This window comes from Salmo salar, chromosome ssa13, assembly GCF_905237065.1.
Source record: "Salmo salar chromosome ssa13, Ssal_v3.1, whole genome shotgun sequence".
Classification (NCBI taxonomy): domain Eukaryota; kingdom Metazoa; phylum Chordata; class Actinopteri; order Salmoniformes; family Salmonidae; genus Salmo; species Salmo salar.
Window position 1 is genome coordinate 92178388 of NC_059454.1, and position 26116 is coordinate 92204503.

Sequence of the window (26116 nt, forward strand, 5' to 3'; positions counted from 1 at the left end):
GGGTATGAAAACTTTCTGAAGGCACTGTATGTGAGAATGCTGTTCATTGAGTACAGTTCAGCATTCAACACTATTGCTCTCTCCAAACTCGTGTCATGACAACCTCTCCATCAACATTAGCAAAACAAAGGAGTTGATTGTTGACTTCAGGAAGCAGAGGGAACATGCCCCGATCCACATAAACAGGACTTCGGTAGAGAGTTTTAAGTTCTTAGGCATCACCAAGGACTTGTCAGGGACTAACAAAACCACACTCTTGTCAAGAGGGCGCAACAGCGTCTCTACTTCCCCCCCCCGGGTCCTCTCCAAATACTACTGCTGAACCATCGAGAGTGCCCTGACCAGTTGCATCACGGCCTGGTACAGGAATCTCTCCATCCATGACCGCAAGGCCCTCCAGCGGTTGGTGAAGATGGTCCAGTACATCATTGGGACAGTACACCCACCCATCCAGCACATCTACATCAAACGGTGTCTGAGGAAGGCACGCAGCATAATCAAGGACCCCACACACGCCAGCCAGAAGCTGTTCTCTCCCTTACCATCAGGCAGATGGTATCGGAGCATTATGTCTGATACCAACAGTTTTCTATTTACAAGCCATCAGACTGTTGAACACTTGAAATGGACTGACCACCTGCTCTGATTCTATGCACCTTAACACACATGTACTCGCTCACACACACATCTGATTGAGTCCCAATCCTTATTCCTGAAAAAATAACACAAGATTTGCCCACCTACAGCCCATTAAAAATGATTCAGGACCCATTTGAGACCTACATGTAACCCACGTGGGTTTGTCCATGTCTGACCCAAAAAGTTACCCAGTGGCTAACTTTTGAAAGTACCATGCTTAATTCCTAATGACTTCTCAGATTTAATTATTTGCAAACAGGGACAATTCCATTGCAAACTGGACACACTGATTTGGCTTTGGAGAAATGTGATAAAATTAACACATAGGCCTTTCTCTGTCCATTATCCTGTAATATGTCAAATGATGTAGAATTGCACGACATTTTTATAAAATGCTGTTTTTTCTCGGACCTGCAAATATGATGATAGATTCATGCAATGCTTTTACTATAAATTAGATCTTTCCACCACTACTCTTAGTAGAATGAAGTACCGTTTTTAAAACTGCATATCTTAGGCTTGCTCAGTCCAAGAAGTGACGGTGAACGGTAGACATGTTCTCTGCTATCCACTTTGTTTCAATTATTATTTTGGGTATAGGGAAGGGTCACTTGTTTTTTTAAATATATTTCTGCTGAAGGGAGGCACTAGCGGTTCTGGGGAGGGGGGGGGGGGGGCAACAATTTGGACCCCCTTTGACAACAATTTTGGACCCCCTTGTGGCCCCCCTAAATGTGGAGTATGAAATAATTTTGACATAACTAATTTTTGCTATCGTTCTTTTTTTACATCCATTATTAGACAGTGGCAACGATGATGATTATGAACATGGTCTTTTGCCTGCTAATGCCTGCAATGCAGTGAAGAAAACGATATGACAACAATAACATCTAATGGAACTGGCCCCTCTAACAGTACAACTAGCCCCAGCTTGCCCCCCCCCCCAGTTGAAATGGTCTAGAACCACCACTGAAGGGAGGGCCATCCATTTTCATTTCAGAGAGGTCATATTTTCTCCATGTAACCCTTGTTATAAATAACGTTCATACCCTAACATTCATGACTTTCAGCTTCAATTGCAGGTGTAAAATGCAGTTGATTTCTGTAGCCTATCTAGCGTTTTGAAAATGCATCACCGATTATGGCAGCAGTTCTGCATGCATGTTCGAGTGTGCACACGTGCATGAGCTTTTTTTTCAAAAAGTTTGAAAACCACTGGGATGCATGATAGTGGCAACAAATGGAGTTCAGTTGGGTTGGATATAGTAATGATAGTCTAAAGTATTTCTTACAATCAATTTGTACTGGAATTGTTTTGGTCATTGTTAATACGTGCAGCAATTATTCAATTTCAAAATAGTTTGGCAAAATACTTTACTCATCAGATTGTGCTGCTTTCCACTGATTTGGAATAATTGCTCAAGAGTCTATCACCGCGGTTGCAGTAAAAACATTTTAGGGGTGCCCTTTTTTCACTCTGAGTACATGCCCCCCAAAAGGCACTAGCGTATCTCACTCAAATATGTTTTCTTTCACTTTCTAACACCTGTTGATGACGTGAATGATCAGGGCGCGCCCCCTGCCAAGTCAGTGTGCCTTGCCAGAGTATACAGTTGCCTTGCCGTAGGCGTAGAAGACAGTGAACACGGAAGACAGTTCCGGGTTTATTATTCACAGACAGCAGTCGTTATCATTCTGTAGTTAGTCACATATCATTTCAGAAAACGATGTCACTTTTAATGGATAACCAATTTGGAGAACTTCCAGTCGACAAATCAGTGGATACAAAGTTCTTTCTGGAGTCAGTGGCATATCTTCCGCCTTTTTTTGGTGAGTACAGAAGTACACCTGAACGGTCGGCAGACGACCTGTAGCCTATCACACTCATTGGTCTTCATGAAACTGGAGAGGCACTCAAATCGTCTCACCGTCACCGATACCTTAGAAAATGTCACCTCATTTTCTTTTTGTTTCACTTTTCATGATTGACTTCCCCTATAACAACATTTAGAAATAGACTGAACTAAATTAAAAACAATCAACTTAAATGTGTATTTTGTCTAAGAAATCAACACAGGTTTGACGAAGTTGGCTCGACAGTGCCATTGACCTTGTTGAATAAACAACATATTACGTTGAGTGAGTACAGCGCCGTTATAATCGCTTTGTTAACGTCAGAGTTGCATAAAGATGACCATTACCCAAACGAACATAGTAGGCCTACCATAATAATCGGTTATTACATTTTGAATGATCCGCAAATAAACTCTTTGTGGATGGCTCAATCATAGGCTGATTTTGGGATTTAAATGCGCTAGTGTGTGTGGTAACAACCTTGCACGATGTTGTTTTTACATCTTGGAAATGTCAAGGAATAGTCTTAACATAAAGTGTAATAATCTGATTTTAAAACCAAGGACGTATTGAGGTTGTGAAGCCAAAGGGCAAGAGGGGCCATGTGAATTAGTATGCAGCTGCTGTAGCTCTTCTCTCTCTCCTCCCACACTGCCTGCTGCATTGGCCTCCTTGTGTGACTTTCGACTTGAATGGACCCTTTTCTCTATTGATTGCCCAACAAGAAACTTTCATATAATTCACATAAGCATTGTGGGAGAATAAGTGTCATTTCAATTCTATTCTTTCCTCCCCCAAGGATGTTTCTCCGGCTACATCCAAGATGCTGTGTCTGCATTTACTCATAACTGCTTGGTTGCATTTCAATCCAATGTTTTGTCCCTCTCTTTCTTCTTTCCAGACTGCCTGGGGTCAAAAGTATTTGTTCCTATCAAATCAGACATCAGTGGCAATATAACAGTAAGTATGTTTTCCACACCCTCTAATTGTGCCTTAAAATAAGAGTAACCCTACAGCAACAAATGCCTACGTCTATACATTTTGTTGGTAATATTTTCCTTCCAGAAAATCAGAAGTGTGTATGACAAGGACCCTGCCAAGTATGCAACACTACAGCAGATAATGGAGTCAGAGAAGGAGGCATACGGCACAGAGTGGCCCAAAGTGGGAGCCACCTTGGCCCTGATGTGGCTGAAGAGGTGAGCTCAGAATCATCTCATCTGAATGTGTTTAAGGCTGTGTTTACAGTGGTAGCCCAATTCTGATATTTTCTTTCACTAATTGGTCTTTTGACCAATCAGATCAGTTCTTAAAAATATCTGATGTGATTGGTCAAAAGATCAGAATTGGGCTGACTAGAGGCTGTGAAATGGTGTTCTTGTTTCTAGATAGAGATCTGCACGTCATGAATAATGTTGTGACTGAAATCAAATAAGTTAAGCTGATTGTCCTCTCTCCCGCAGAGGCCTCCGTTTCATCCAGATCCTGCTTCAGAGCTTGGCAGATGGAGAGAAAGACGAGAACAACCCTAACCTCATCCGTGTCAACATCACCAAAGCCTACGACCAGGCCCTAAAGAAATACCACGGCTGGCTAGTGCAGAAGATATTTAAGGTGAGACCATGTGACTAGAGTCAGTTGGTAGCATAGTCTTGACCTCCTAGCCTTTTACTTGTGACTTGGTGTTCTACTTAACCCTGGTTCTCAAGCACCTCTGAATGTATTGATTTCATATCGAACTTCATTTCTACATGTAATAACTGAAAACGACAGATTGAATTTGAATGTAGATGAACTGCCCAGCCAAGGTGTAGCAACTATGTAACAACAGGATTTCTCTTTGTCCCCTCCAGGCGGCGTTGTTTGCAGCACCCTATAAGTCAGACTTTATAAAGGCCCTGTCAAAAGGTCAAGAGGTCAGAGAGGAGGACTGCATGGCTAGTGTACGCCAGTTCCTCATCAATTACACAGCCACAGTGGATGCAATCTATGAGATGTACACAACGCTGAATGCAGAGCTGGACTATAGTGTTTGATGTCCCCCATACTGGACCACAGCAGTATCCTGCATGTTATTTTCTTCCAGTCTTCTATTTTTCATCCTTTCTCTCAGGTTATGGAACATTCCAGCTTATGAGGATTGAGGACTTTATTTCAAAGACACTGTTTTTATTTGTATCACCATTTGTATTATTCATTTCATGTCCCTCCTTTTAAGTCCCTCCCTACTGAATGTTGACAGTTTGGCCCCAGGTGAGTTGCTACTGGATGGAAAGTGGCATATTCCGTGTTGAGTCTTTTATAAATTCAAGAAATGTAAAAATTGGTACAGGTCTAGCACAACTCTTGTTGTGTCAGCCTATTAAGCGGTCTGCTGCAGTTACACATGACCCACCATCAGGTAAGAGACATTTAGAAGTGATATCCAGAGAGCTGGTCAGTGTTATTCTAGTACTGTATCTCTCTCTGTGGGAGGGAAGAGTGTTTCTGCTGATGATACAAGACTCATGAAATCCCTACTGTAACTCTGCCCTGAAACGTGAGATAGTACCCTCACTGCCCTGTAGGTAGGGGAAGAGTTAACTACCCCGTGCCTTCAGAGATTATAACCAGCATTAGTGGTTTTAAGTCTTATTGCTGTCTATTGTGTGATGTTTTGTTTATGGCTTCTACATGTTTGTTTGAACAACTGAATCTTTAGTTGAGTAGGGTTGCACTTCCTTCATGTCTTTTTTAAATACATATTTTCAATCCATTCAATTTTTTCAACACATTTTGCATTTCACATTTTAGCCATTTAGCAGATGCTCTTATCCAGAGGGACTAACAGTTAGTGTATTAATCTTAAGGTAGCTAAGAGCGACAACTGCATCTCACAGTCATAGTAAGCAAAAAATAAATAGTAGCTATCAGCAAATGCAGTGCTAGACAATGCCAAACAGTATTTGGCACATACATTTACATGTCAGTTTCATTCACTATTGGGGTGTTGTACTTCATGTGATTTTGAAAGCTTGCTGTAATAGCAACATTTTATTTTACTTCAGAAAGTGTATTGTTTCTGAAATAGTACTGTATTTCCTAATTGTTGGTTGTTCTATAGTGCTGCTGAATCAAAAGAACAACATTTATTGGCTCAAATCAGTTCAAAAAGCATAGTCAATGCAATCTAAGTATTTATTTGTGAGATACACGCTTGTGTTTGTCCTGTATGTATACCTGGAATATGATTATGTGCATTGATAACATTGAAGTGATTTTTCAGGTCAATCACGACCAAAACATCCCACCACCTGAACAGCTTCTTCCCCCATGCCGTGTCCCTTACCAACCGGTCACAATGATCTCCTCATTCATGGACTAGGCACTGTTTACTATTCATCCAAGGACGATGCACCCTGCACTTTCATAGAACTGCACATTACTCCCAGTGTGGTCATCTGCTGCAATAGCCCATGCGTGACAAGGATCGATGAGTTGTGACTTCCGAGATGCCATTCTGCACACCACTGTTGTACTGCACCATTATTTGTCTGTTTGTGGCCCGCCTGTTAGTTTGCACAATTCTTGCCAGTCTCCTTCGTCCTCACTCATCAACGAGCTGTTATCGTGCGCATGTTGATTTTGTCCCCCCACACCATACGCGATCAGGACACACTCTGAACCAACTATATTCATTTGGGGACAGGTCGAAAAGCATTAAACATTTATGGCAATTTAGCTAGCTAGCATGCTGTTGCTAGCTAATTTGTCCTGGGATATAAACATTGGGTTGTTATTTTACCTGAAATGCACAAGGTCCTCTACTCCGACAATTAATCCACAGATAAAAGGGTAAAAGTTTGTTTTCTAGTAATCTCTCCTTCAGACTTCTTCTTTGGACTTTATACTGTATGGCGGTTGGCAACCAACTTTAAGGTGCATTACCACAACCAACTGGACTGGAGTGTGGACCTCAGTTCACCTGTCAATCACCCACATGGGTGTATGCTCTTAAAAACCAACGAGGAGATGGCATGTGGGTATATGCTCCTAAAAAACAATGAGGAGATGGGAGAGGCAGGACTTGCAGCACATCAAGCGTCACAAATAGAACCAAGTTTTATTTTAACGCTTGGCTACACAGACGCTCGTTGACACCCGTGAGCAGTGTGGGTGCAATGATTGAATGACATTTATTTTGCAACGCTCGCGCACACAACGCATACGGTCTGATCAGCATGTAAGTCGCTTAGGTCACTTGTTTTGCCCATTGTAACGTTCAATCGAACAGTAACTGAATGCCTCGATGCCTGTCTGCTTGCTTTATATACTAGCAAGCCACAGCCATGTGACTCACTCTGTAGGAGCGATCCATTTTTGTGAACAGGCCGGTGAGTGTATATTTCCCCTATAGCATATCATCCTATAAATTGCTTTATTTATACATCTATACATGTACAATTCATAATGTAGCTTATAGTGTAGTCTGTAGTTTTTAGCGTGGTGTTCATTGTCTACATACTGTATGTGGATTGTGTAAATTCTGTGTCTATGTAGCTTGTCCGTATATTCTGTTTGTCTGTATATTCTGTTTATTGTGGCAGCACCATTTCACAGAGTCAAATTCCTGTACATGCTAATGTATTTGGCTAATAAAGGTGATTCTGATTTATCACTGAATAACCTGTAGATTTCTATATACATATTGCATTTTTAGGGATTCTGTGTAGTGTCATGTTAGTGTCTTTCATCACTTTATACTTACACCAGCTACTGCCTCTACCCGTCATAAGAAGCAATTCACTTGTCAACCTCATGGAGGAGACATTTACTAAATGTTAATTCATTGATTGTGCCCTTCTCATGGGATGCAGTTGCAACTTTTATCCAACAGAGGTCACCTGTTTGTTTACGCGCAACAAAACTACTATGTAGTTAGATACTTAGACAAATGTCACACAATGGTACAATAATCGACAATAAACCACATTGCAGACCACTAGAGTTGAGACATAAAACGTTCCTAGTCAAACATGGTACATATCAGTTATTATACATTATGTAATCTAAACAACGCAGGCATTTACAATTTTGTTACCTGATAAAATATATTGTCTTTCACAATTTTCATCTAGACCGTTAAAATTATAATTTTGGCTGGACAGTTGACGGAAAAAGATTATCCCTAATGTCATTGTATAACCCACAGTAAAGTATGTATGCACTGTAGATTAAGGGGCATAAAATACTGGAACACTTTCATCTTCCACATTTACTCTGCATCTTTATTTCCAATAGCATTATGCAGTCAAGATACTCGGATGACTGCTTTAATGAGATCCTTCCCCTTTTCACCAATTCCATTTCACCAATACTTTCCCCCCATTTCATTGACTCTAATCCCCGTTTTCTTCCCTTTCCCCTTCTTCCTCCATTATCTCCCATCTCTTGCTGTCCCTGAGGGACTCGGGTGGTGCTAGAGGATAGAGTGGCTCCTGTGTGAGTGTGTGCTGTTCAGGGCGAACAGGCCCTGTAATCCTGCAGGTTTATCAGCACAGCTGCCTCAGGTTCAGCCAGGAACCAGGACAGAGGGGGAGGAACAGGACGGGAAGCCCCCAAGTAAGGCAGACAAAACACAAGAGACTAGGGCCTCACTAACAGCTCCACCTTTTCGACAGGCCTACTCAACACCTAAACGCTTTGAAGAAACAGCTTAATCAACAGCCCCTATTTCCAGCAGGGGTGTCAAACATGCAGCCCCCAATCTGATTTATTGCGACCCCCATTTGTGCGCCTAACATATATGAATCAAAACAAATAAAAATCCAATCAGATGTTATTCGTCACATGCTTCGTAAACATGCTTCGACTAACAGTGAAATGATTACTTACGGATCCTTTTCCAACAATGCAGAGTTAAAGATAAAAAACTGAAAAAGTGACACGAGGAATAAATACACAGTGAATAACAAGTAAAAATAACATTGCTATAGACAGGGAGTACCAGTGCAGAGTTGATGTGCAGGAGTACAAGGTAAATTAAGGTACCTACAGTTGAAGTCGGAAGTTAACATTTAAACTCCGTTTTTCACAACTCCTGACATTTAATCCTAGTAAAAAGTCCCTGTCTTAGGTCAGTTAGGATCACCACTTCACTTTAAGAATGTGACATTTCAGAATAATAGTAGAGAGAATGATTTATTTCAGCTTTTCTTTCATCACATTCCCAGTGGGTCAGAAGTTTACATACACTCAATTAGTATTTGGTAGCATTGCCTTTAAATTGTTTAACATGGGTCAAACGTTTTGGGTAGCCTTCCCCAAGCTTCCACAATAAGTTGGGTGAATTTTGGCCCATTCCTCCTGACATAGCTGTTGTAACTGAGTCAGGATTGTAGACCTCCTTGCTCGCACACGCTTTTTAAGTTCTGCCCACACATTTTCTATAGGATTGAGTTCAGGGCTTTGCGATGGTCACTCCAATACCTTGACTTTTGTCCTTATGCCACTTTGCCACAACTTTGGAAGTATGCTTGGGGTCATTGTCCATTTTGGAAGACCCAATTTTGACCAAGCTTTAACTTCCTGACTTATGTCTTGAGATGTTGCTTCCATATATCCACATAATTTTCCTACCTCATTGATGCCATCTATTTTGTGAAGTGCAGCAGTCCCTCCTGCAGCAAAGCACCCCCACGCTTCACGGTTGGGATGGTGTTCTTCGGCTTGCAATCCTCCCCCTTTTTCCTCCAAACATAATGATGGTCATTATGGCCAAACAGTTCTATTTTTTGTTTCATCAGACCAGAGGACATTTCTCCAAAAAGTATGATCTTTGTCCCCATGTGCAGTTGCAAACCGTAGTCTGGCATTTTTATAGCAGTGGCTCCTTCCTTGCTGAGCGGCCTTTCAGGTTATGTCGATATAGGACTCGTTTTACTGTGGAGATAGATACTTTTGTACCTGTTTCCTCCAGCATCTTCACAAGGTCCTTGCTGTCGTTCTTGGATTGATATACACATTTCGCACCAAAGTACGTTCATCTCTAGGAGACAGAACGCGTCTCCTTCCTGAGCGGTATGACGGCTGCGTGGTCCCATGATGTTTATACTTGTGTACTATTGTTTATACAGATGAACGTGGTACCTTCAGGCATTTGGAAATTGCTCCCAAGGATGAACCAGATTGTGGAGGTCTACAATTTTTTTTGCTGAGGTCTTGGCTGATTTATTTTTATTTTCCCATGATGTCAAGCAAAGAGGCACTGAGTTTGAAGGTAGGCCGTGAAATCCATCCACAGGTACACCTCCAATTGACTCAAATGATGTAAATTAGCCTATCAGAAGCTTCTAAAGCCATGACATCATTTTATGGAATTTTCCAAGCTGTTTAAAAGCACAGTCAACTTAGTGTATGTAAACTTCTCACCCACTGGAATTGTGATACAGTGAATTATAAGTGAAATAATCTGTCTGTAAACAATTGTTGGAAAAATGACGTGTCATGCACAAAGTAGATGTCCTAACCGACTTGCCAAAACTATTGTTTGTTAACAAGAAATTTGTGGAGTTGTTGAAAAACTAGTTTGAATGACTAAGTGTATGTATACTTCCGACTTCAACTGTATGTACATATAGGTAGGGTTAAAGTGACTAGGCAATAGGATAGACAGTAGCAGCAGCGTATGTGGTGAGTGTGAAATTGTTTGTGTGTGTGAGTGTGAATGTGTGTGAGGCATCAGTATGCATGTGTGTGTGTGCTATGTGTGTGTATTGGTGTCAGTGTAACTATGTGTGAGCATAGTCACCAACCTCTAATGACTTGCGGTTGGGTGCCTTGCAGTTGCCGTGCCAAGCGGTGATGCAGCCAGTCAAGATGTGTTCAATGATGCAGCAGTATAACATTTTAAGGATCTGAAGGTCCACGCCAAATCTTTTCAGGCTCCTGAGAGGGAAGAGGCGTGGACCACGTTAATTCCTTAGTGATGTGGACACCGAGGAACTTGAAGCTCACGACCCACTCTCCTACAACCCCATCGATGTGGATGTGAGCTTTTTACGTATGTAAGCAGAGGTGTTTTTTACATTTTATTTCCTTAAACACTTGTCTGACTCTTCTGTTCGCGTTAATAAAAATGGCCTTTCAGCAAAACTGACTGACATGCCTGATTTACAGTAGCATCACATCTTTTGTGAGCTGACATTTTGGAAATTATAGGCCAGTTTAGACGACAGGGCATGGAAATGATGCAGAACCAGGACTGAAGGCACAGAACCACCAGGCTAAATATTCAACCAAGTTGGTTAACCTATTTCTGAATAATGGGATGATAAATATTATAAAAAGTAATATATTATTTCGCACTGATCCTGAGGAGAGCGTGCATTTTTCACACACAAATGCAACACCGCAGGGAGAGGAGTGAGGGAAGGCCTATGGATTCCCACATACAGTTGAAGTGGGAAGTTTACATACACTTAGGTTGAAGTCATTAAAACTCGTTTCTCAACCACTCCACAAATTTCTTGATAACAAACTATAGTTTTGGCAAGTCGGTTAGGACATCTACTTTGTGCATGACACGTCATTTTTCCAACAATTGTTTACAGACAGATTATTTCACTTATAATTCACTGTATCACAATTCCAGTGGGTGAGAAGTTTACATACACTAAGTTGACTGTGCGTTTAAACAGCTTGGAAAAATCCATAAAATGATGTCATGGCTTTAGAAGCTTCTGATAGGCTAATTGACATCATTTGAGTCAATTGGAGGTGTACCTGTGGATGTATTTCATGGCCTACCTTCAAACTCAGTGCCTCTTTGCTTGACATCATGGAAAAATTTAAATAAATCAGCCAAGACCTCAGCAAAAAAAGTTGTAGACCTCCACAAGTCTGGTTCATCCCTGGGAGCAATTTCCAAATGCCTGAAGGTACCACGTTCATCTGTACAAACAATAGTAAGCAAGTATAAACACCATGGGACCACGCAGCCGTCATACCGCTCAGGAAGGAGATGCGTTCTGTCTCCTAGAGATGAACGTACTTCGGTGCGAAAAGTGCAAATCAATCCCAGAACAACAGCAAAGGACCTTGTGAAGATGCTGGAGGAAACAGGTACAAAAGTATCTATATCCACAGTAAAACGAGTCCTATATCGACATAACCTGAAAGGCCACTCAGCAAGGAAGAAGCCACTGCTCCAAAACCGCCATAAAAACAGCCAGACTACGGTTTGCAACTGCACATGGGAACAAAGATCATACTTTTTGGAGAAATGTCCTCTGGTCTGATGAAACAAAAATAGAACTGTTTGGCCATAATTACCATAGTTATGTTTGGAGGAAAAAGGGGGAGGATTGCAAGCTGAAGAACACCATCCCAACCGTGAAGCATGGGGGTGCTTTGCTGCAGTGGGGACTGGTGCACTTCAGAAAATAGATGACATCAATGAGGTACGACAATTATGTGGATATATGGAAGCAACATCTCAAGACATAAGTCAGGAAGTTAAAGCTTGGTCAAATTTGGGTCTTCCAAAATGGACAATGACCCCAAGCATACTTCCAAAGTTGTGGCAAAGTGGCATAAGGACAAAAGTCAAGGTATTGGAGTGGCCATCGCAAAGCCCTGAGCTCAATCCTATAGAAAATGTGTGGGCAGAACTGAAAAAGCGTGTGCGAGCAAGGAGGTCTACAAACCTGACTCAATTACAACAGCTATGTCAGGAGGAATGGGCCAAAATTCACCCAACTTATTGTGGAATGCTTGTGGAAGGCTACCCAAAACGTTTGCCCCAAGTTAAACAATTTAAAGGCAATGCTACCAAATACTAATTGAGTGTATGTAAACTTCTGACCCACTGGGAATGTGATGAAAGAAAAGCTGAAATAAATCATTTTCTCTACTATTATTCTGAAATGTCACATTCTTAAAATAAAGTGGTGATCCTAACTGACCTAAAACAGGGAATTTTTACAAGGATTAAAAGTCAGGAATTGTGAAAAACTGAGTTTAAATGTATTTGGCTAAGGTGTATGTAAACTTCAGACTTCAACTGTATACACACACACACACCTCTTTCAAGGATGCACTAGCTCCAAGCTACCCCACGCCGTTGGAGCCATTCTGTAATAAAAGCTACTAATGAGAATAGAATCCCCCTTTACAATAATAACAAAAAAAGCATCCAGTTTCACCAGCCAACAGTAAATCCTTGGGCAGCGATGCTATAATCATGTAATAGACATGCCGTTTCAATGATTAAATAAAAAAGTATATCTATCTATCTCACACACACAGTGCCAGTCAAGAGTTAGGACACCTACTCATTCAAGGGTTAGTGTTCATTTGTACTATTTTCTACATTGTAGAACAATAGTGAAGACCACAAAACTATGAAATTACACATATGGAGTCATGTAGTAACCAGAAAAGTGCTAAACAAATCTAAATATATTTAATATTAGAGATTCTTCAAAAGTAGCCACCCTTTGCCTTGATGACAGTTTTGTACACTCTTGGTATTCTCTCAACCAGCTTCACGAGGTAGTCACCTGGAATTACTTTCAATTAACAGGTGTGCCTTGTTAAAAGCTAATTTGTGGAATTTCTTTCCTTCTTAATGCGTTTGAGACAATCAGTTGTGTTGTGAAAAGGTAGGGGTAGTATACAGAAGATAGCCCTATTCGGTAAAAGACCAAGTCCATATTACGGAAAGAACAGCTCAAATAAGAGAAATGACAGTCCATCATTACTTTAAGACATGGTCAGTCAATCTGGAGAATTAAGAACTTTGAAAGTTTCTTCCAAGTGTAGTCGCAAACTCTATGATGAAACTGGCTCTCATGAGCACTGCCACAGGAAAGGAAGACCCAGAGTTACCTCTGCAGCAGAGGACAAGTTCATTAGAGTTACCAGCCTCAGAAATGGGCAATTAACTGCACCTCAGACCGCAGCCCAAATAAATGCGTCACAGAGTTCAAGTAACAGACATATCTCAACATCAACTGTTCAGAGGAGACTGGGTGAAATCAGGCCTTCATGATCAAATTGCTGCAAAGAAACCACTATTAAAAAGGACACCAATAAAAGAAGAAGAGACTTGTTTGGTGCAAGAAACATAAAAAATGTCCTTTGAGTCGAAATTTGAGATTTTTGGTTCCAACCGCCGTGTCTTTGTGAGACGCAGAGTAGGTGAACGGATGCTCTCTGCATGTGTGGTTCCCAACGTTAAGCATGGAGGAGGGGGTGTGATGGTGCTTTGCTGGTGACACCGTCTGATTTATTTAGAATTCAAGGCACACTTAACCAGCATGGCTACCACAGCATTCTGCAGCGATACGCCATTTTTACATTTTACATTTTAGTCATTTAGCAGACGCTCTTATCCAGAGCGACTTACAAATTGGTGCATTCAACTTATAATATCCAGTGGAACAACCACTTTACAATAGTGCATCTAAATCTTTTAAGGGGGGGGTTAGAAGGATTACTTTATCCTATCCCAGGTATTCCTTGAAGAGGTGGGGTTTCAGGTGTCTCCGGAAGGTGGTGATTGACTCCGCTGTCCTGGCGTCGTGAGGGAGCTTGTTCCACCATTGGGGTGCCAGAGCAGCGAACAGTTTTGACTGGGCTGAGCGGGAACTGTGCTTCCTCAGAGGTAGGGAGGCGAGCAGGCCAGAGGTGGATGAACGGAGTGCCCTCGTTTGGGTGTAGGGCCTGATCAGAGCCTGAAGGTACGGAGGTGCCGTTCCCCTCACAGCTCCGTAGGCAAGCACCATGGTCTTGTAGCGGATGCGAGCTTCGACTGGAAGCCAGTGGAGAGAGCGGAGGAGCGGGGTGACGTGAGAGAACTTGGGAAGGTTGAACACCAGACGGGCTGCGGCGTTCTGGATGAGTTGTAGGGGTTTAATGGCACAGGCAGGGAGCCCAGCCAACAGCGAGTTGCAATAATCCAGACGGGAGATGACAAGTGCCTGGATTAGGACCTGCGCCGCTTCCTGTGTGAGGCAGGGTCGTACTCTGCGAATGTTGTAGAGCATGAACCTACAGGATCGGGTCACCGCCTTGATGTTGGTGGAGAACGACAGGGTGTTGTCCAGGGTCACGCCAAGGCTCTTAGCACTCTGGGAGGAGGACACAATGGAGTTGTCAACCGTGATGGCGAGATCATGGAACGGGCAGTCCTTCCCCGGGAGGAAGAGCAGCTCCGTCTTGCCGAGGTTCAGCTTGAGGTGGTGATCCGTCATCCACACTGATATGTCTGCCAGACATGCAGAGATGCGATTCGCCACCTGGTTGTCAGAAGGGGGAAAGGAGAAGATTAATTGTGTGTCATCTGCATAGCAATGATATGAGAGACCATGTGAGGATATGACAGAGCCAAGTGACTTGGTGTATAGCGAGAATAGGAGTGGGCCAAGAACAGAGCCCTGGGGGACACCAGTGGTGAGAGCACGTGGTGCGGAGACAGATTCACGCCACGCCACCTGGTAGGAGAGACCTGTCAGGTAGGACGCAATCCAAGCGTGCGCGGTGCCGGAGATGCCCAGCTCGGAGAGGGTGGAGAGGAGGATCTGATGGTTCACTGTATCAAAGGCAGCAGATTGGTCTAGAAGGATGAGAGCAGAGGAGAGAGAGTTAGCTTTAGCAGTGCGGAGAGCCTCCGTGACACAGAGAAGAGCAGTCTCAGTTGAATGCCCAGTCTTGAAACCTGACTGATTAGGATCAAGAAGGTCATTCTGAGAGAGATAGCAAGAGAGCTGGCCAAGGACGGCGCGTTCAAGAGTTTTGGAGAGAAAGGAAAGAAGGGATACTGGTCTGTAGTTGTTGACATCGGAGGGATCGAGTGTAGGTTTTTTCAGAAGGGGTGCAACTCTCGCTCTCTTGAAGACAGAAGGGACGTAGCCAGCGGTCAAGGATGAGTTGATGAGCGAGGTGAGGTAGGGGAGAAGGTCTCCGGAAATGGTCTGGAGAAGAGAGGAGGGGATAGGGTCAAGTGGGCAGGTTGTTGGGCGGCCGGCCGTCACAAGACGCGAGATTTCATCTGGAGAGAGAGGGGAGAAAGAGGTCAAAGCACAGGGTAGGGCAGTGTGAGCAGGACCAGCAGTGTCGTTTGACTTAGCAACGAGGATCGGATGTCGTCAACCTTCTTTTCAAAATGGTTGACGAAGTCATCCGCAGAGAGGGAGGAGGGGAGGGGAGGGGAGGAGGATTCAGGAGGGAGGAGAAGGTAGCAAAGAGCTTCCTAGGGTTAGAGGCAGATGCTTGGAGTTTAGAGTGGTAGAAAGTGGCTTTAGCAGCAGAGACAGAAGAGGAAAATGTAGAGAGGAGGGAGTGAAAGGATGCCAGGTCCGCAGGGGAGGCGAGTTTTCCTCCATTTCCGCTCGGCTGCCCGGAGCCCTGTTCTGTGAGCTCGCAGTGAGTCGTCGAGCCACGGAGCAGGAGGGGAGGACCGAGCCGGCCTGGAGGATAGGGGACAGAGGAAATCAAAGGATGCAGAGAGGGAGGAGAGGAGGGTTGAGGAGGCAGAATCAGGACATAGGTTGGAGAAGGTTTGAGCAGAGGGAAGAGATGATAGGATGGAAGAGGAGAGAGTAGCGGGAGAGAGAGAGCGAAGGTTGGGACGGCGCAATACCATCCGAGTAGGGGGAGAGTGAGAAGTGTTGGATGAGAGCGAGAGGGAAAAGGATACAAGGTAGTGGTCGGAGACTTGGAGGGGAGTTGCAATGAGATTAGTGGAAGAACAGCATCTAGTAAAGATGAGGTCAAGCGTATTGCCTGCCTTGTGAGTAGGGGGGGAAGGTGAGAGGGTGAGGTCGAAAGAGGAGAGGAGTGGAAAGAAGGAGGCAGAGAGGAATGAGTCGAAGGTAGACGTGGGGAGGTTAAAGTCACCCAGAACTGTGAGAGGTGAGCCATCCTCAGGAAAGGAACTTATCAAGGCGTCAAGCTCATTGATGAACTCTCCATTGAACCTGGAGGGCGATAAATGATAAGGATGTTAAGCTTGAAAGGGCTGGTAACTGTGACAGCATGGAATTCAAATGAGGAGATAGACAGATGGGTCAGGGGAGAAAGAGAGAATGTCCACTTGGGAGAGATGAGGATTCCAGTGCCACCACCCCGCTGGCTCGATGCTCTAGGGGTATGCGAGAACACGTAGTCAGACGAGGAGAGAGCAGTAGGAGTAGCAGTGTTATCTGTGGTAATCCATGTTTCCGTCAGCGCCAGGAAGTCTAGGGACTGGAGGGTAGCATAGGCTGAGATGAACTCAGCCTTGTTGGCCGCAGACCGGCAGTTCCAGAGGCTGCCGGAGACCTGGAACTCCACGTGGGTCGTGCGCGCTGGGACCACCAGGTTAGAGTGGCAGCGGCCACGCGGTGTGGAGCGTTTGTATGGCCTGTGCAGAGGAGAGAGAACAGGGATAGACAGACACATAGTAGACAAGCTACAGAAGAGGCTACGCTAATGCAAATGAGATTGGAATGACAAGTGGACTACACGTCTCGAATGTTCAGGAAGTTAAGCTTACGTTGCAAAAATGTTATTGACTAAAATGATACAGTACTGCTGGCTGGTGGAGTAGGCTAGCTAGCAGTGGCTGCGTTGTTGACTTTGAACGTGTAGCTGGCTAGGTAACCTCGGTAGTTTCAGTACTACACCTTGTCATGATACAAAGCAACTTTGTAGCTAGCTAGCTAACATAACACTAATCAAGACGTTCCTTGTAGTGTATTTAGTTTCAACAATGCTGCTCGTCGGTAATAGTTGGCTGGGTTAGGAAAAATGGCGTCGCGGGGGACGGAAATAGCTGGCTAGCTAACCTCGATGGCTGGCTAGCTAACAATTATCAAGCTATGACAAAGACAACTAAGTAGCTAGCTAGGTAACACTGCACTAGTCAAATCGTTCCGTTGTAAAGTATTAGTATCTACAGCGCTGCTAGTCGGTAACGGTTGACTAGCTGGCAGTGGGTTAATGATGACTAGGTGTGTTGAGTAAGTCTGGCGCCGCGTCGCGGCTGGCTAGCTCACCTCGATAATACTCAAACTCAAACTACACAATTATCTTAGATACAGAGACAGCAAAGACAACTATGTAGCTGGCTAACTAACACTAACACCACACTAATCAAGTCGTTACGTTGTAATGTAATAGTTTCTGCGGTGCTGCTAGTCGGTAGAAGTTGGCTAGCTAACAGTGATGACTAGCTAGCTAGCAGCTAGCAGTGTTGACTACGTTAGGAGGACGAAGATAGCTAGCCTCGATAATTACTCAGTTACTATAAACTACACAATTATCTTTGATACAAAGACGGCTATGTAGCTAGCTAAGAAGAATTGCTCAGATCAAACAAATCAAGCCGTTGTAATGTAGCGAAGTGTAATATTACCTGTGGAGCGAAGCGTGGTGCGACTGCTCGCTCCAAACCGGAAGTACATCCCATCTGGTTTGCGCTTAGTGGGACTATCATTTGTTTTTCAAGAGGACAATGACCCAACACACTTCCAGGCTGTGTAAGGGCTATTTGACCAAGAAGGAGAGTGATGGAGTGCTGCATCAGATGACCTGGCCTCCACAATCACCCAACCTCAACCCAATTCAGATGGCTTGGGATGAGTTGGTTCGCAGAGTGAAGGAAAAGCAGCCAACAAGTGCTCAGCATATGTTGTAACTCCTTCAAGACTGTTAGAAAAGCATTCCAGGTGAAGCTGGTTGAGAGAATGCCAAGAGTGTGCAACGCTGTCATCAAGGCAAAGGGTGGCTACTTTCAAGAATCTCAAATATAAAATATTTTGATTTGCTACACTTCTTTGGTTACTACATGATTCCATATGTGTTATTTCATAGTTTATGTCTTCACTATTATTCTACGATGTAGAAAATAGTAAAAATAAAGAAAAACCCTTGAATGAGGAGGTGGGTCAAAACTTTTGACTGGTACAGTAAGGTAGTAAGTAAGGCAGTAAGTAAGGTAGTAGTCATAGTAGCATCTGTCAGTGATGGAACCTTAGTGGCCAGCTTCAGTCCAACAACCTCTTTCTATATGCAGTGGAAGCATAGTGCTGCCTAGCGATCTTCTTTCCTACTCTCGTCCATTCTGGATTACAGATGAAAGTGTTAAGGGTGTTGTGTGGATAAAGACATGTACAGAACATTGAGATCTAGTACGTGTTCAGAGATGTGAGCTGTTGTTAGCAGATAGGTCACAAAGCTGATTAGCCTCTGACCCTTGGGTCACTGTACTAAGCCTAGAGTATATTTAGAGGACCCAAAGAGGCTCAGAGAAACAGAATGTTTGTGTTGGATCTTTCTACAATCTCTCCCCCATGTTCTTTCTCTCGTAATAGATATGAAACGCACCCTAGCATAATTAAATAAACAGATTCAACTTCGGACCACTTGGAATTAACATTTTTGCTTCTTTGTATTTTCTGAATGCAGTTGAGTCTTACTGCTTTTTTTACCTGTAGTGTTTCAACTTGTGCACCTACAAACAAAAATAAAGTGCTGGGATTAGAAGAAAAAAAAATATTTATTTGACAATCTTAATTAAGAATAGGAGACTGGGTATGGGAGTCTAGGGCTATGCATGTACTCATGTAAATGTAGTCATTTCAACATGTTTGTAGAGTTAAATACCTGTTAAATATTGTAATTGCACTTCATAATCATTGAGTCAGTTATGTACATTGTCAACCAACAGAATCCTGACTGACTGGTTGAAAAGAAAAGTCATATTTGACAGTGCTGACATAAAGAGCTTCTTTATATAGCCATACTTCTCAGGCATCAGATAGACCACTACAAAGAAACATCTTATTTTCAGAAAGAAAACATTGACAGAAAAGCAGTGAATTATACTGTAAGAAAAGCCTGTTCTCCAGTGATCAGTAAGGGACACCTCTCCAGTGAACTCGACTCATTTGTAAACCAATGATCTACCATGGAATACTTCAATTTGATAGTCATGCCTTCAGTTTGAAAACACATTTCTCCTGTCTCCGGAAAACTATTGGAGGGACTCCTGTTGATTAAGGTAGTATTTTTGTGATTGATGACCTAAATGATGAATGTCAACCAAAGCCAAGAGCAAAATGTGAACAAATCAGAGAATCAAATGACACATCCCGTCCCCAATGTCCCAGTACTGTTTTGGGTAAAACATGGTAAGTCTGTCATCCCATCAAACATTAACGTGATGGCTAGCAGATCTCTTGCCTGTGACATGAGGCCTAGCAACAGCGTGGTAACAGACAGTCATAATTGTAGAGAAGACAACAAAAACAGAGGTCAATCATTATATAAAAGACATTATCCTCCATTAGCAGCCAACATAGGCACAACCAAACAAAAATACAAAAATATTCAAGATTAAGTTTCTTTTGAAAATAAAAACGGTTCCCTGACATTTCCCCATGTCTCAATCGACCCATTTTTGCCATTCTTACAGCAGTGCATTATAGTCAGTGACCTTTATTGGTCAGTTAAGTGTAAGGGTTCAATAAAAACAAGCTGACAGTCTGGAGGCCTGGAGTTGGGCCCTTGTATACCCTAAGTATATACCATTTTCCAGTTGTATTTTTTTTGCACTTTGTAAAGGTCATTAGGAGGAGTGCCTGCGCATCACCTTTTCACCTTACCTCAAATGACAACATTCTTAAATGGTTTAAAAATTAAACAGTGGACAGATGGAGAAAAAAAAACAAGCTTCAAAACACATTCTGAGGAACAAATGTGGCAGATGTGAACTGATTCTCTGATTGATCAACAAATCCTCCGTAATGAAAACATTAAGACGTCAAATAAGATGACCCTGCAGGTCAGTCATGATTATCATTACCCTTTTAAGGTTTACAACACTTGGTCAATTCCAAAGCACATAGCCCTGTACCAATACAACACACACGCTAAATGAAAAGGTACAGTACGTTTCTCATTCTGAGGTGGTCTCTTCAAAATTACACACCTGCATCCATGGAGTTCCTGTTTTACACAATATTTCAGTCTGAGTGCCCTGTGTGGACACATCCTGTCTTATCTGAACACAGGCAGCTGGACGTGGGTGTGCTGTAGGGTCTGGTCTAGTAGCCTTGGCATCCCCACCGCCTCGTAGCCCCGTCCCAGCATGCTCTCCTTGATGCAGGGCGGGTGGAGCTCACTGATCAGGCACTCCAGAGACTGCAGGCTGCTGCTCAGCACAGAAGCGTGGCACAGGCTGGTGCTGGGCAGCCCACAACAGAGGCCCAAGCTTTGGTCTGTGGCGTAGACCTGGGGGTGAGGATGGTGGTGAGGGTGGAGCTGGTGGTTGGGGTGATGGTTTGGGTGAGGGTGAGGGTGGGGTTGGGGTTGGGAGAGCCCCATGTCTCTGGCCCGGCCCATAGAGGAACCAGGCACCAGCTCCTGAGGGTTGTAACAGTCACTGTCCGGGGTGACCAGAACACTGTTCCAGGGAGGGGCGAAGTACTGGCCCACAGAGAACTCCCCATGCATAGCAGCACAGTTCAGAGGGGAGGAGCTAACCCGGTCCTGCCCAATCCCTGCTCCTGCCCCGTTAGTGCCTGCACTGAGGGGATGGCACCTATAGGAGAGCTGCGCTGAGCAGGCCAAAGGGAGACAGGTCTCTGGAGAGCGGCTGACTACGGCCCCTCCCCCGCTGCCCATCCGAGCATTGTTGTACATCCCTAGTGCCCCCTGTTGGTAGTGCTGCTGTTGTTGTTGGTGCTGCCACATGCTATAGTCCACTCTCTCCAGGTAGCCAGCCTGGGCCATGTCTGCGCTCTGGGTGGGCAGCACAGCCCCGGAGTATGCTAGGCTGCTCTGGGGCACCACTCCCCAGGTAAAGCCAGAGTCTGAGCAGGCCACAGCAGCCACAGCCTGGCGTGAGGGGCTTGGCTGGGCTTCTCCCCCGTGCTGCAGGGCCTGGCTGTGGGAGTGTCTGTTCATCTGCCTCAGCAGGCTCTGGACATCCAGGTCCGACTGAGAGGCCAGTGTCTGTCCTACTGGGGTGGGGATGACAGAGGCAGCAACAATGATATTAGAGGGAACAGCCATTTTGGGCCCGTCAGGAGGCTTGCAGGAGCCCATGTGGTAGCTCTTCTGTTGCCCGTGTCTGTTGTTACTGAGAGGGTTGTATGGTGCAGCTGCAGTTTGGGCGGGGGAATGTTTAGTCCTCTTGCCCTCAGAGTTTTTCAGCACGCCTTTGACGACGGAAACGGTGGCCTTTACAACACCCAGTAGGCCCTGGTAGCCTCCTGAGTAGGGACTGTAGTGCTGGGTGCATGTGGTGTCCAGGCCGTTGACAGTCCTGTTCAGCTGTTTGTGCTGCGGCACTCTGATGTTGGATGGGAAGATCTTGATGGACAGGGGGCTGCTGGCCGTCTTCTGGGCAAAGGCATCCAGCTCTGCAGGGGATGGATATCGAGGGCCATTCATGGAGGACAGCTCACCTGCAACACAAACAAAGAAAAAAATGGTTAGCCTATCCTTCCTTAAGATCTAGTTTACACAAAGTGCCTGGTTATAAAGTACAAGAGCAGGCTTGATGATACCTGCCAGCTGAGACTAAAATAAAGAAAATCAGTATATTAATTGACCTATCCATATAGGCCAAAACACTCCTTGTGATAAATATTCCAACAGATAAAGCGTGTCAGAACAGAGAACAATGTCCAAGGACCAAAGACAAGAGGAATAGCCCAATAAAAACACACTTATTGTAACTTCTCCTCCATTTCCCTTTCACACTCTCCAGTTTCACCTCCCTCCCTTTAGGAAGATGAACCGTTGACATCTGCATCTCTTTTAAACACATTATTGGGAGAGAGACACCTCCGGCACTGTTTGATCAGCGCTTTATGAAATAAATTCTGACTTATTTCAACCCAGAATTGGATTACCCTGGGAAATCAGGGAGAAGAGCAGGAGGGAGCCGGGTACAGAAGGAAAGCCAATTTTGTCGCACCGGCTCAAGTGGGATTCATTTGGTGACATTTGGCCATGAAACTAGCGTCTGATGTGCCGAGTTGAAAGCTGGAGTGGATGAGGCTGGATGTTAACCTGTTAGGGCTAGGGGGCAGTATTGACACGGCTGGATAAAAAACATACCCGATTTAATCTGGTTACCACTCCTACCCAGTAACTAGAATATGCATATACTTATTACATATGGATAGAAAACACCCTAAAGTTTCTAAAACTGTTTGAATGGTGTCTGTGAGTATAACAGAACTCAAATGGCAGGTCAAAACCTGAGAGATTCCTTTACAGGAAGTGGCCTGTCTGACCATTTCTTGAACTTCTTTTCCATCTCTATCTTTTACTAAGGATCTCTGCTCTAACGTGACACTTCCCACGTCGTCCATAGGCGCTCAGAGCCCGGGAAAAAACAGAATGTCGTCATTCCAGCCCCAGGCTGAAACACATTATCGCCTTTCTCAAGTGGCCGATCAAGGGACTCTGGGCTTATGCGCGTGACCCGACTGCCCCCGCCTTTGTGATTTTTTCCTCTGTTTGCCGAAAAGGAGATTCCCTGTCGGAATATTATCGCTTTTCTACGAGAAAAATGGCGTAAAAATTGATTTTAAACAGCGGTTGACATGCTTCGAAAGTACGGTAATGGAATATTTAGAATTTTATTGTCACGAATTGCGCCATGCGCGACACTTCTTTACCATTTCGGATAGTGTCTGGAACGCACGAACAAAACGCCGCTATTCGGATATAACGATGGATTATTTTGGACCAAACCAACATTTGTTATTGAAGTAGCAGTCCTGGGTGTGCATTCTGACGAAGACAACAAAAGGTAATCAAACTTTTATAATAGTAAATATGATTATGGTGAGTGCTAAACTTGCCGGGTGTCTAAATAGCGAGCCCGTGATGCCTGGGCTATGTACTTAGAATATTGCAAAATGTGCTTTCACCAAAAAGCTATTTTAAAATCGGACATATCGAGTGCATAGAGGAGGTCTGTATCTATAATTCTTAAAATAATTGTTATGCTTTTTGTGAACGTTTATCGTGAGTAATTTAGTAAAATGTTAGCGAATTCCCCGGAAGTTTGCGGGGGGTATGCTAGTTCTGAACGTCACATGCTAATGTAAAAAGCTGGTTTTTGATATAAATATGAACTTGATTGAACAAAACATGCATGTATTGTATAACATAATGTCCTAGGGTTGTCATCTGATGAAGATCATCAAAGGTGAGTGCTGCATTTAGCTGTCTTCTGGGTTTTGGTGACATTATATGCTGGCTTGAAAAATGGGTGTCTGATTATTTCTGGCTTGGTACTCTGCTGACATAATCTAATGTTTTGCTTTCGTTGTAAAGCCTTTTTGAAATCGGACAGTGTGGTTAGATTAACGAGAGTCTTGTCTTTAAATAGCTGTAAAATAGTCATATGTTTGAGAAATTGAAGTAATAGGATTTTTAAGGTTTTGAAAATCGCGCCACAGGCATCAAGTGGCTGTTACGTTAGAGGTTAAGGAATGACCGCTGTACTGCGTGTTCCCCGTTTCTACTGTAGGCACGATCTAAACCCAATCCTAATGTTGTGGTTTCTCAAAGCCTGAAAGACAATATAAAATATGATGAGAAAAAATATATTTTTATTCCTTTTCATCTCACGATTACATCTTTAAAAATGTCATTGGTGAACAAGTTTTACCATGTAGCTCACATCCAACCATGTCTAATGAGACTTGAATATGAAGATAGTCATTGTGGCCAAAAATATTGGAACCCTTGCACTTTTTTCAAGTAACTCACAATTTTCCCTAACAATAAATTGAAATTGACCAAAGTATTTGGTCTCTACAATTCTTTATTTCACTGTTAATACTGATTCAGAACTTAATGTATCCATTTAAAATCAGAAAAGAAACAGAAATGGCAAACAAAATTGACACCCTAGACTTAATATTTGGTAGCACAGCCTTCGGTCAAAATAACTGCAATCAAGCACTTCCTATAGCCATCGATGAGCTTCCTGCACCTCTGTACTGCAGTTTGGCCCACTCCTCTTGTGTAAACTGCTCCAGTTCTCCCAGATTTGAAGGGTACCTACTACCAACTGCTGTTTACAGATCTCTCCACAAGTTTTTAATGCAATTCAGATATGGACTCATTGCTGGCCACTTCAGAACAGTCCAGCATTTTGTCTTGAACCATTCCTGGGTGCTTTTTGAAGTGTGTTTGGGGTCATTGTCCTGCTGATCAAACCTTCGACAGAGACCCAGTGCCAGAGGAAGCAAAGTAAACCCAAAACATCACTGAACCTCCGTGTTTGACTGTAGGGAAGGTGTTCTTTTCATTGAAGGCTTCATTTTGTTGTTTTCTGTAAACAGAGATTGTGCGCTTTACAAAACAATTTGGTCTCATCTGTCTACAGGACATTCATCCAGAAGGATTTTGCCATGTTCATGTGTGCTGTGGCAAATTTCAGTTAGGCCTTATTTCTCTCTGTCAGCAGTGGGGTCGTCTTGGGTCTCCTACCCTTTCATTGAGTTGGCGACGGATGGTGCGAGTTGAAACAGTCGCACCTTGTGTCTGAAAGTCAGCTTGAATCTGTGTGGCAGTTGATCGAGGTGCTTTCTCCACCATTCCAACAATCCTTCGCTGCAATCTTCCATCAAGTGCTCTCTTGCGGCCACGTCCAGGGAAGTTGGCTACACTGGCATGGGCCTTAACTTCTTGATAACATTACGTATGGTGGAAAAAGGAACATCTAGGTCTCTGGAGATAGACTTGTGTCCTTGAGATTGTAGCCATGCATGGGCAATCTTGTGTCTGATCTCATTTTCTCCATGCTCATTGCAGTACACACAGCGACACAAAAACAGGTGAATGAGTCCTTTTCTCTACTCAAACTGGTTGAATGCGATTTTTACATACATTCAATTCAAATCAAACTGTCACATGCGCCGAATACAACAAGTGTAGACCTTACTATGAAATGTTTACTTCCAAGCCCTTAACCAACAGTTTACCTCAAAAAGATTTAAGAAAATATTTACAAAATAAACTAAAGTAAATGACTTGGGTGACTGGAGTCTGACAATTTTATGGGCTTTCCTCTGACTGGATTGCAGGAAGCTTGGAAGTTTGTTGGTGATGTGGACACCAAGGAACTTGAAACTCTCGACCCGCTGTACTACAGCCCCGTCGATGTTAATGGGGACCTGTTCGGTCCGCTTTTTTCTGTATTCCACGATCAGCTCCTTTGTCTTGCTCACATTGAGGGATAGGTTGCCAGGTCTCTGACCTCCTCCTTATAGGCTGTCCCATCGTTGTCGGTGATCAGGCCTACCACTGTTGTGTCGTTAGCAAACTTAATGGTGTTGGAGTCGTGTTTGGCCACGCATTCATGGGTGAACAGGGAGTACATGAGGGGACTAAGTACACACCCCTGAGGGGCCCCAGTGTTGAGGATCAGCGTGGCAGACGTGTTGTTGCCTACCCTTACCAACAGGGGCAGCCGGTCAGGAAGTCCAGGATCTTGTTGCAGAGGGAGGTGTTTAGTCCCAGTGTCCTTAGCTTAGTGAAGAGCTTCGTGGGCACTATGGTGTTGAATGCTGAGCTGTAGTCAATGAACAGCATTCTCACATAGGTGTTCCTTTTGTCCAGGTGG

General features: G+C 43.8%; 2 protein-coding genes across 3 annotated transcripts in view; one reads left to right on the forward strand and one right to left on the reverse strand.

Moving 5' to 3' along the window:
- The first annotated feature begins 2198 nt into the window (after positions 1–2198).
- Positions 2199–7147, forward strand: LOC106568188 (glycolipid transfer protein). The gene is made up of 5 exons (XM_014138306.2): positions 2199–2469; positions 3395–3453; positions 3559–3692; positions 3957–4107; positions 4347–7147. The coding sequence occupies exons 1-5, from the start codon at positions 2367–2369 to the stop codon at positions 4527–4529; spliced, it is 630 nt and encodes a 209-aa protein (XP_013993781.1). The 5' UTR covers positions 2199–2366; the 3' UTR covers positions 4530–7147.
- An 11849-nt stretch (positions 7148–18996) lies between these two features.
- LOC106568249 (protein FAM222A) overlaps positions 18997–26116 on the reverse strand; it is a 36589-nt gene continuing 29469 nt past the window's right edge. For both annotated transcript variants that reach the window (XM_045692424.1, XM_014138420.2), the window contains exon 3: positions 18997–21929. In XM_045692424.1, coding sequence (XP_045548380.1) covers positions 20518–21929 — 1412 coding nt within the window. In that variant the 3' untranslated portion in view covers positions 18997–20517. The remainder of the gene's footprint in view (positions 21930–26116) is intronic.